The sequence below is a fragment of the Leptosomus discolor genome, chromosome 2, assembly GCF_034619465.1.
Source record: "Leptosomus discolor isolate bLepDis1 chromosome 2, bLepDis1.hap2, whole genome shotgun sequence".
Lineage (NCBI taxonomy): Eukaryota > Metazoa > Chordata > Aves > Leptosomiformes > Leptosomidae > Leptosomus > Leptosomus discolor.
The window spans coordinates 51,112,551-51,124,986 of NC_141392.1; the positions used below are offsets into that span (position 1 = coordinate 51,112,551).

The window sequence follows — 12,436 nt, forward strand, 5'->3', positions numbered from 1 at the left end:
TCCTTGTATATAATACTGCAAAAGCTTTCATTCTGCATTACAACACTTGTAGGGGATTTACAAGTTTTCTTTAAGATGAGAGTGCCCTTTCAACATCTTTTATTAAGAAGATATTAAACACAGTTTAACAAAGAACGGAAGCAAAAAAAAAGCTCCCTCTGTATCTGCAAACAAATGCAAAAGAAAAGTATTATTTTTCATAGGCAGTTTGTTCTCTTTGCTTTCAGATATCTGAGGCTGCCATTCCACGAGCAGCTAAACTAATCTAGCAGTTTCAACACTGTCATTGCTGATCTTTCAGCTCTCTCCCATTCGACACTGTACTTCACTACTGTTTCTCCTTCACCAACACACAGCTTTAGCACTCATGGACCCTTTTGTAATCAAAATTCCCAGGACTGTGAACATGTTGCTAAACGAGAAAAGACACATCCACATTTTTCCCTGAGTTAGTGTGATAAATTTACTCACGGAGGGCTCTGATAAGCATCAGTGCCAGTGGCAACTATGCCTTAGAAATAGAGAGCAGAAGAGGTGAAGTTGGACGTTCCCCTTCTGATGGCAATAAGCTATTAAAACCCCTTAACTTCCAGAATTACATCTCACCTCTAAATTGCCAGACATTAGTATAACAATGGGTTCCTTCTGTAAGGTAAATGAGCTCCCTCCAACCATTTTTCACTTGTTTTGGGACTTGAAGTTGGGGAAGTGTTACCTAAGTTTACTTAATACTACATAGGGGATAATATACAGTGTTTATTCATGTGGTTTAATGGTAAGACAACGCCAAAAAAAAGAAAAATACTGAGACATTATTTGAGAGCTCTTCAACTGAAAACTTTTCTCCCTTCCAACTATATCGGTTGATATAAAAAAATATATCTTCTCTCACTTAAAACTTATCCCTCAAACAAGCAAAAAACGTTGCACTTCCAGGAAAAGAAAACAGAATTTAAAACCCAGCTATTTTATGGAGAAAACCTCAAAACAAAGCCCAACACCAAAAACATAACCCAAACCTGAATATAGGTACCAGTTTAATCATAGCAGCTCAGAATTTTATATAAACTGCTATACAACGTGCTGACAAAACCAAATGAAGAATAAGAGAGGCTAGTAAAAATTGCAGTTCTGTTGTATGTTCAGATTATCTGTAGTCCCTGTTACCGAAAGCAGCCTTTAATAGTCTGCACAAGGAAAAAGTGTATGCACAAGCCAAACTCGTGATGTTAAGAGCATGACACTTTCTTTTACCACTGCATCTAGTGTCTATCACCAAGAGGTAATTTTGTTACCATAGCTTATACTAGCCCCTGAAAAAAACAAGCTATGTAGAAAAGAGAGGATGAAGAGAAATGGTAAAAGTCACATCCTTAGTGAACATAGCTTTTCTGGAAAAAAACATAAACCCTAAAAGATGTAAATTATGTTCATTTTGACATCCTGCTTTTGAATTTGGTTTTCATGTCTCTGAAATTGCTAAAATTCTTTTGAAGAATAGAAGCTTTTTTCCCCCTGCATAATGACTTTCTGAATTAACCCAACTTCCTACAAAAAAATATTTTTTTAAACATTCTGATGACTTTCAGTACAATACAGGGAGACTGCGTTTCAAACACATTCTTAATAATTCAGAAATACTTTATCTGTTTTATCAACTTTCTTAGTCAGAGGTTTAATTGCATTCTGACCTTTTTTAATTCAGTAACGTATATTTAAAATTGGAAGTCCTTTTCAGACCTGAACTATGAGCTTTTATTATTCATAGCTTAGTATGAGATTGTGCAAAAGAATATATTACTACATTTTCAAATAAAATTGTGATATACATAAACTAAAAGAGAACTGCAGGATCCCACATAAGCAGTCAAAGGGCTTATAAATATTTTAACACATTCTTTTTTGAAACAGATCAGTTTCTACTATTATCTAACTCTAAATTAACAACAATTTATGTTCCAAACTATTGTGCTTGATACACATCAGAAACACATTTTCAAACCGTATCATTATTATTATTTATTCTCTGTTAGTGGACAAAAACAAACACTTCAAATTTGGAAAGACCCTTGAATATTTGTTGAATAATTCAACTTAACAACTTTTTTTTTTCTAGATCTCAAAAGCTATTGCTTTATCAAAAAACTTGAGTATTATATATTTGCAGCAAGTTTAAGGCACTAATATCTGTACAGTACTATTTAATGACCACTGAGGGAGCAAGAAAACAAACTAGGGATTTAAATTAGAAATTAAAATATTATATTGAGTGTATGCCATTTAGCAAAGAATTCATTAACTGCTAGTAGAACCCTTGAATGAGAATGAAAAGTCTTGAATTCATTTTGTATGGATTCTTCCACTTTAATCAAAACCAGAAATTTGTATGTGGTCAGTTACAAAGATGGTGGGTTTCTTTTCACAGATGTAATTAACAAGTCGTTCTCTATATTCACCTTTTGAAAACGACAAAAGGACAACTTTTCTCCAGTTTTGAAAACAAAGATTAGGAACACCAGGACAGTCACACCTGCTTCTTTTAGAGGGCTGATTACAGCCTCTAACACTAGATAATTTTAGTTTGGTATTATCAGAGCTTTTTCAGAGCTTTTTTAATTCTCTCTTTTTTTTTTTTTTTTTTTTTCCTCTGGATGGTATTCTTTAAAACCAGGTTCAATTTCCTGTTCTTGTATATAATGATTTATATATTGTAAATGTATTTCATCTGTTCATATGTTTTCTTCTATCAGGTTGAAACAGGTTTATTTCAACTTGCAATAACAGTAAAACTTACCAACCAGAATGCCAATATTACAGGGGTATTCAGAGAGATGTCTTTTTAAACTTAAAGACTTAGTCTAAGAATTCACATAGAAGACACATCTTGCTAGAACGATCTTGTAGTGAGATCTAACTTTCTTTGGTACTTTTTTTAAGAAAAAGCACCAAGATAAATACCATGGTTTCACTCCACAGTTTAATCTTGTCTATGATTAACATTAATCTGGAGTAAAAAAGCCTCTTTCTAAATGTAGTGCATTTTGGAAATAATTAAGCTAAACAACAACAATAACAAAGTACTATTATTCCCGAATTAAAGAGTCAACGCATGCAATTATTCAGAAATAATTCTGAATAGTTCCTGAACTTTAAATTTATATCTTATCTAGGTCTACAACCATAGTCACATATAGCCAGCTTTTACAGGAAAATAATCACGGGCTTAAAATTAGGGACATGCAGAACCGTTACAAAATCAAGTGTCATTTGTGCATCTTTTTTGGTACCTATTAACAAATTCATGGATATTAAATCATTTCATGTTCTTCTGTTCTAGCTGACAATGACTGCATTCTGTCCACAGAATTACAATATTGTGAACAAGAGCTCAAAGCGTTTTAAAAAAAAAATTAATGTCTGACGATCACAGATATTTTGTTTTGTTGCAGTAATTATGAAAAACAAACAAAACCTGTGTATTTTGTAGGAAAGACCAAAAACCCATAGTATTTTCCTTTGTCAGAACAAATCACGTTTCTGGGACCCCCCTGCATTTTCTCTCATGCACCACTTGGTAGACAAACTAACAAGAGTGAAATGAACCATGATATACATTACATCTAAACAGAGAAAAAAGACCCCTCTCACAATAAAATATTGATATTCTGCAATTATAGCAGGATTAAAGTATCAGTGTAACATTTATTTCTTCCTTTTTATCCTTCCACTAGAATCATGATTCATGCAAATAAATATTGTTCAGCCAAGATTTTATAGACTATTTTGCCTAGACACATTTAATTATTAAACTATTTTTTCATTTTCATGAATTTAAGCAGTATTGGGTAAAATACATTTCTAAAAAAATGTACCTATTTAATCAGATTTACAAATAAATATGATGAACTGACAAAAATTAGCCATTAGATGTACGTTGGATACTTTGACTATTTGCATGTCCTTAAAACAAGTGAAAAATACAGACCTTACTTTATCTGCACCTTTAAATATTAGCTAATGATGATCAACATTCTCACCCTTTTGCAGCAGTGGGCAGCCTCTAAGACCTTAGAAGCTATCTAATGTACAGTTTGAACTAGAAAACTCCCTTTTGCCTGCTTCATCTACTTAAACTGCACAATAATCAATGATGGTAGCATGCCAAATTAAACAACAGCCTCAAGTAATTCTACTACCTCAGTATTGTTTTCTTGAATGCCTGCCACAGAACTCAGTCTGGATTGATTTGACTTAATCAAGTGGCATGGAATAAGGGAAATAAGGTTGGACCCTCCCATGTGCTAATGTAAGAATGGAATAGTCACTATACTGCCTTCTTGCATGCATGCATGCTTAAGTACTGATAATTTGTTTTGAAAGAAAGGGTTAACAGCAATAGCAAAAGCAACTGTTGCACGGCATCTCAGTCCTACATTGCACTAACTACATGCCAATGTTTTACTGTGGTAGGCAGACACTAGGGAGATATTAGGTCTATAAGACTGCTAATTGTGTTAAGAAGAAATATGTCCTGGATCTTTGACTAGAGACTCTGCTCTTGTGACTGTCTTAAGGTAGTATGTTTTCAAACAATTCAAACTGTCACATACAGGGAGCAAACACTCACTCTAGGCATTCAGCTGTGGTTGGAAGGCTTGTAGATAGCAAATTTCAAGATGTCACAGAATAACAGAATCATAGAACATCTCAAGGTGCAAGGGACCCATAAGGACAAGTCAAGTCCAACTCCCTGCTCCTTGCAGAACTATCTAAAACTAAATCATGTGACTAAGCGCATCGCCAAGATGCTCCTTGAACTCTGACAGGCTTGGTGCTTGACTACTTCCATGGGGAGCCTGTTCCAGTTCCGCCCTCTCAGCAAAGAACCTTTTCCTAGTGTCCCATCTGAACTTCCCCTGATGGAGCTTCATTCCATTTCCTCGTGTCTTAAGTAAACTAAGCAGTAATTAGCAACATCTAGTGGAATGTTAGTCCTTACGATGGAAGAGTACGCATCAAATAGCAATTAAAATGAGGTAAATTGTACTTCTCAGTCTAATTTTGAGAAATGAGAAGTTAAAATGCCTCAAGATAAACATTAGATTCTGCAGATTTTTTGCAGCTGCTTGCAAACCACCTTCGGGTCTTACCTGGTAAGGAAAGATTAGAGTGCAGACTTAATGTTGTGAGCCTGTGAGTTTTAGTTCAGAAAGAGCATTTCTAGGGTCACCTAAAGACCAGTTGCACTGGAATCTTATTCTGATCATGGATAAAATCCTGTTGGACAGAGATTCCCTTTGCTGCAAAGACTATTAATTGTTCCTTGTGCTGATTCAACACTGCAGTGGGCAACAAAATAGTAGCACAGATCTTTCTTCTATACTTCAATAAGCAAAAAAGCTACCTTAAAATCTCATTATAACAAATCATATAGTATCACTTACCACACTATAGGTCTAATCCTGTTGGCTTCATTAGGAGTAGGTAGGATCAGCTATAAGATCGCAAAAGCCCTCCTTTGTGTGTTGAATTAACATAGCTATACATTTAAAATTGGTATTATGTTCTTGACACGAACAATTCAAAACATCCTACAAATCTCTCATATTTTGCTCAGGCATATCATGTCCATTTTCTGTAACTATCACTGCTTCCAGCAAAATCTTATTCTAGTCCAATAAATAACACACACACACACACAAAGTAATCCATGATAACCAAAATTATTAAATAGTATGAGCAGGTTAAAGTTCAGCATTCATTTTTCAAATTAAATTTAAAAGTCTGCGGTAGTTACTTAGAAGATTGGCAAGTTTTACAAATAACATCACCAAGCCTTTTAGAGAGAAACACAGCCGCATTAGAATGGAGTCATTAGGCAATACATTTATTTTGAAGCCAATTAACCTTTTGTCAGAGAAATGTCGGAGCTGTAATGGTTTCAGCAGAGGAGGTCAGCCTGTAACAGAGGCACGTATGACAGCGATTACGCTGTCTGACATATGCTGTAGACTGAAAGTACAGCTGTGGAATGGGAATCTGCCTTCGTTTGTATTCTGCTCTGCATTTTCAGGGAGCAGGCAATCTTGACCTATCCATTTAGGTAATTAAAGTTTCTATTTGAAGTGTCCTGCAGGAAGGTGAAATTTGGGGGAGATAAATGGCTGCTGCTCACTGTATCCAGCCACTTCCATCATTTGATGGACTGCCTGAAACAGGCTGCATTGCCAGGTCCTCATAAAAATAGAGATGAATTGGGCAGGAGACAATTCTCTAAGGCAAAACAACTCTGTCATCTTCCTTTTTGCAGCCTATAATTTAATTGTTAGCCAAGGTAGACAGCTGACTCAGGGGCCTTTCTCTAATGGCTTCCCCACCATCTTCAATTTGCTAAGAAATTATTTCAGTTTATTTACTTACAAGCTAACTTTGTTTGACAATGAGAGATGTCACTTCAATAAGCTCAGCTGGCTGTCACAGCTGTGCCATGACTTACCTTCCAGGCGATTTTGTTTCCTTTAGTATCATGCTCAAGGGCAATTGGGAAGTCTCCTCGCTCATAAAACTTGCGAAACGCTGTGGGCTTTGTTGGTCTTTCTTTGAATGCTCCTGCAAGCGGGGGCCCTCTTACCTTAAAAAACCAAAACCAAACAAAACCAAAAACCCACAAGGTTCAGTGGTAATATATTTTTAGAAAAAGCTTAATTTATATGTCTCAATAGAAACAGATAAGAACAAAGAATACTATTGATCTCCCAAATTATAGTTTGCTTTCTTCTTTACATGTTATACTTAACTACTTTGAAAGTACACTTTGGCAATGACCTACAGGTTTTGTTAATTGTTTTTTTGTTACCACTTCAGATTGTCCCATAAAAACTGTGTATCTTTCAAAGTAGCTATCTCCATTACTGCAGCATTTTTAAGCAAGAATTAAACATCAAGAACATACTGACATTATGTAGTAGAAGTCAGAAAATCAAGCATCTCTGCTTTTTCTGTTTGTTTCTTTCTAGAAGTCACTTGACTTGATTTCCATCTAATATACCTGTCCTCACCTTCCATTGTCTTTCCCTGGCTGTTTCCTAATCATCTTTACCATATCCCTTCCTCACATGCTATGGATGTGGCTTTCATACAACTTCCAGCCCTTCAGTACTGATGACTGAAGCACTGCAAGAAATTAAAGTCTCTCAGACTTCTCCCCTCTGCCTGTGAAGAAATTTGATTTAGCTCCACTTAGTTCCTTATCTGAGGTATTGCTGGTTAGCATCTTGTGGAGCCTGAGTGCCTGAATGACAGTCCAATTCCAAAATGCTCACGCTTTTTTCTCAGCCAAACACAGTAGTAACAGCAACTAACAATTGGCACTAAGATAATAAAATTTCAAGAATTACTTCTAAGAAATCTATTGTTCAAGCTAATTAACAAAGCTAATCTCAAATGTTAAAAGAGACTAAGAGAGCTAAACTAATCTCAAATGTCCTTGACAACTGATTCTTCCCTGAGAAACTCCTGTCTTTTTTTTTCATGTTTTTATAGCCATATATCTGGGATAAGAACTTCCAACAATTCTCTGTGTATCTCTTTTGTCAAAAATGCCTTTATGACTTGCTACCTTTTATAACATAGAAAATAATGGCATTTTCAAAAAAAGGTGAGAGCTTCAAGGATTGTAAATCATGCCCAGCATTTTGTATTGTCCTATTTGTCTCTCTGTCCTCAGTGACCCTTATGTTAGTTTCTAGCAGTACAAACAGCTTTCCAGTGAACAGAATGCAAACATGTAACATACTTTGTTTCATTTGTGCTATTCTGTAATTGATCTGTGCTAACTACAGATCTAAATCTGACTTGGCACTTTTTTCCTCCAAAGTATTTTGACATCATTTTCCACCGGCTGAGGTAGGGGGGCTCACTAGTGATATGCCTACGCTGTACTTGACTACAAATTGCTTAAACTAGGGCTACTAAATTGTGACCTATTGTTGCACATTGCTGTCACTAGACATGTCTAGTGACAATAGATTTAACATGCATAGCTGTAATTTTGCTTAGTAAACACGTCTGCAGCAGCTGACAGTAATACTCCAAGAACAGCATTTCTAACCAATGTAAATAAATCTACACTTACTGTTCTGCAGAGGACAATTTGTTCTGTGACACTTTCACTTGTCCTTAAATTTTTTTTTTTGCATTTCAGGCAAATCTATGAGTCACTGCTCATTTGAGGCCACTAGAAAAGCATCTATGTTCTTTTTGTATATTTTTCATATGCAGGACCTTCACACATCCTTTAAAACATGATTTTCTGTACAATATTAGGAGTCACTGTTCTGTTAAATTTTAACTTAAATTTGATAAAGAATATGTTTATTTGATTACATGAGATACAATCTTAATTATTTCTTGCAGACTACCATCCTTATAGGTAGCTAATGAAATCCCAAACTGCATCTTATCTGAAATGAAACATTTTCTTCTTCCCAACTCACGTTAGTAAATTTGCTATGAACCTTTTCCTACCGCACCTTTACAAATTTTCTGGAAAATATGCTTGTGTTAATTCAACTTCTTCATATTCTTTATTCAGGAACAAAAAAACTAGAAGGACCAAAAGAATCTTGGTTATAAAATCCATTCTGTTGTGCATTACCCTTACTTCAATGGTTAGAAACCACATCTTAAATAGTATGCCTACTATGATCTGTCATCTCAAAAAAGGATATGGTAGAATTAGAAAAGGTTCAGAGGAGGATAATGACTGAAAGTATGGAATGGCTTTCATGAGAACAGAATAAACCAGGAAAATTATGACTAAGGAGGAAAAAAATAAAGAACTGTAAAATCATGACTTCATGGAGAGGATTAACAAGGACAGATTCTCCACTGTCTCCTTCAGTAAAAGTTCAGGGCATCAAAAAAATCTAGTTAGTGACAAGTTTGGAAAAAACCCAAAAGTAGTTAAGTATTCATGCAGCAAGTAGTGGATTTGTGGAATGCCTTGTCAAAAGTCAGTGTTGGAATCCTAAAAGTTTCTGTACATTCAAGATGTGACTGGAAAAGTTGATGAAAGAAAAATCCATTCAGGTTTATTAAATCCACATTATCAGTGATCAGAAATACAATGAGTATTATCCTTTTTCATGTGATAGAGTCTGTCTGGTAGATCTCCTAGCATTACATTTAGTCTTTCATGGTCACGTCACACTGGCATCTCATAGTTATCCTTTGATTAACTGCCACAGCAGCTGTCTTTTCCAGTTGATGAGCTCTATGTCAATAACAGAATTTCTTGTCATTGGTTTTACGTGCATTATCTTGTATGTTGTACCATTATATCTAATTCCATTTCTATTACACCAGTTCTCAAGAGCTCCCGCTACCATCTGTGTGACACCATGATCTTCATCTGTTTTAGTAACAACATCAAACATTATGTCAACTACAAATTTCATTACACAATCCTATTTTTCTTTTTTGTCAAGGTCACTAATGAAAATATTAAATAAGGTTAGCCCTAAAACAACTTTTTAATAAGTTCCATTAATAACTTTCATCTACTATGGTATCTCTTATTTCCACATTACATGTCATTATTGTCTCCATTTCAATATGGACCTTCTTAACCATCTCACGCATCTCATAATTCTTGTACCGTATGACTAGCGAAGTAGTGTATATAGCTAGAGAAGTAGCAAAATACTCGAAAATAGTCTAGAGAGAGAGCTGTTGTTTTTCCCTTTGTCTTAAAGATGTTTTTCTTGTCAGTTTGGTCTATAATACACAGAAAGACCTTTTAAATACCAGGAAGAGCAACTGACTCCAAAGTGATGAAACAATCTAGACAGGAATGAACCTAAGATCTGCCTAGACGAAAAGAATATCAATGATCAGGAAGAGAGTGGAACTGTCCCTGCATTGAAGAAATGGTACCTTGCATGATTGAAGAGTACTGTTGCTCTGCTTTGAGTTTATTACATGAAGACAACTTGTTCCTTTTGTTTGCATCTGATAAAATAGATTACGAGACATTTGCTAGAGTGGCTGCATTGAGCTAATACTGTTTACCTTTTGCAAATAGTTTCCTTTCCTTTCTATCTTTATTACTAGGGAGACAATCACTATAACATTGGGTATTCTGAATACTGTTCTCTAATGCAGACCTCTCTTTGGGTCATTCTAGCCACGCATCTTCAATAGTCTGCCTGAGGAAAAGTATATGTGTAGAATCTACTTTTTCACTTTTTATAACTCCTGATCTACACTGTTTCACATATTCATTTTCCTATACTTAGATTTTCAGTAATGCTTTTTGAGACCAGACTTCTTTTTTGTTTTTGATTTGCAGATAATCACAATGCAGGAATGCCAGTCACGGATCCAGATTAATTCCTATAAAAAAGTAATAAAATAGCAACAATTAAATTCTGGAACAGAGTATTCGTAGTGAGAAGCTGCCTCAAAATCTTTAGGCCAGTCAAGTTCTCCATGAAACAAAGTCAACTTTACTTCTTTTTTGCTTTTCATACAGAGTATGTTTCTCACAATAGAACTGTTGAACAGTCGTACCTAACAGCTGAATGGCCATTCTTAGTAGCCCTTTTCCTCATGCAGATTTAGCATTTCTCCATGTACGACTCCTTAGGACCTTCCTAGCTGTCATGTGACAGTTTCTGAAGACACATCTAGTCCATAATTTCGGAATGTAGAAATCGGAGGGATAATGCCTACTGATGCTGGTAACAGCTGAAATAATCTGATTTACCAAACTGCTTACATAAACTATGCTTTTCAAAATCTTACAGAAATGTTATGGCTTGAACTTTTAGCGTAAGACTAACATGCTTTTACTGGCTCATTGGCAGCTAATCACAAAGGGAGTTCCTAGAGGTTGTTATTGGGTCTGATACTGTTCAACATCTTTATAAAGGAGGTGAATGACAGAACTGAATGCTTGCATACCAAACTGGGAGGAGAGGTACTAAAGACCAGACGGAATAGCCACCATGCAGAGAGGCTTTCACAAACTAGAAGACTGGGCCAACAATAGTTGCATAAATGTCATGTCTTGCACACGAGATGATAGAATAATCCCAAACAGCAGTACAAGCTGGGTAGGATTGGACTAGTTGGGGTGTAGCTTTGCTGAAAAGGACCTGAGGATTCTCATGGACAGCATTAATCTTGAGCGAGCAGTGCCTTTGCAGCAATGAAGGTAGAATGAGCCCTGGATTGCATTGGTAAGGACACAGTCAACAGATCAAGGAGATACACTCTATTGACATTTGTTAGGGCACACCTGGAATATTGTGTCCAGCTCATGACAAAAACTGAAAAAAAGGGAGAGGACCATGAAGTTCTTTAGAGGTCTGGAGAGCTTAACAGAAGATTCAGAAACTGGATGTGTTTAGCCCAGCAAGGAGAAGGCTAAGGGGAGGATTTATATCACAATCTTCCAATCCCTAACAGATAGTTATTGAGAAGACGGAGGTATTCTCTTCAGAAGGATGTATAGGACAAGAGGCAACAGGTGCAAATTGCTTTGAGGCAAATTGTGTCTGGATATAAGAAGAGAGTTCTTCACTGTCATAAAAAAATATAACACTGGAATAGGTTGCCCAGAGAAGTGGTGGAATCTCCCTGAAAATATTCAAGATTTGGCTTGTCAGGGACCCGAAAAAAACAAATCTAAGACTCAGCTTTCAACACGATGTTGGACCAGATGATCTCCAGAGGTCCCTCTCAGCTGAGGCTTCTCTGCGATTTTATGTTGCTAAGCAAAATACAAAAAAAGAAATCATACAATGCTTTTCCTTGTGATAATGAGTTTTTTCTTCTTACATTTTATATTGTTATAATTACAGACTAAAAAGGTTGTTCTGAAGGTATTCCATTTATTGGAAAAACAGTAACAAATACTATCTTCTTCAACCTAATAAAAACATTTCATTGCAACACAGCTAGAAAGATTAAGATTAGAGTTCCAGTTAATTAAAGGCTAATATTCATGATGGTAAAGTATATGAAGCAATAAACAGCTTCTGAGGTTCGTTAAATGCCAAAGAGAAGTTGAAGAGTTTGATAATTGCAAAACTAATTTATTGTAATTCTGTGCCATTGAACTATGTGACAAGATAAAAGATACAAGCCATTACAGGGAAAAAAAAAAAAAAAAAAAAAGAGAAAGACCATATTTCTTTCATTGACTTGTGGGCATTTAAAACCATTGTATCAGGTTCCATTCTTAGACTTCTGAGTGATGGCACATTAGGAAAATTACTAAGAAAAATTATTTGAAACCAGGCTTAAACAGTGATTAATTATTTGAAGACTGAATTTTCTAAATTTCCTAACTGTCAAACTGTATGCATGGTGATTTTTGTGAAAACTACCACTAGTTTCACGAGCAGTTTAAGCCAGACAAAAATTGACA

General features: G+C 35.5%; 1 protein-coding gene across 1 annotated transcript in view; it reads right to left on the reverse strand.

Annotated features, from left to right (window-relative positions):
- Window positions 1-12,436, reverse strand: part of PACRG (parkin coregulated) — a 239,031-nt gene that overhangs the window by 177,469 nt on the left and 49,126 nt on the right. Inside the window, exon 2 of the mRNA XM_086461063.1 lies at window positions 6,497-6,631. Within this exon, the coding sequence (XP_086317189.1) occupies window positions 6,497-6,631 (135 nt within the window). The remainder of the gene's footprint in view (window positions 1-6,496; window positions 6,632-12,436) is intronic.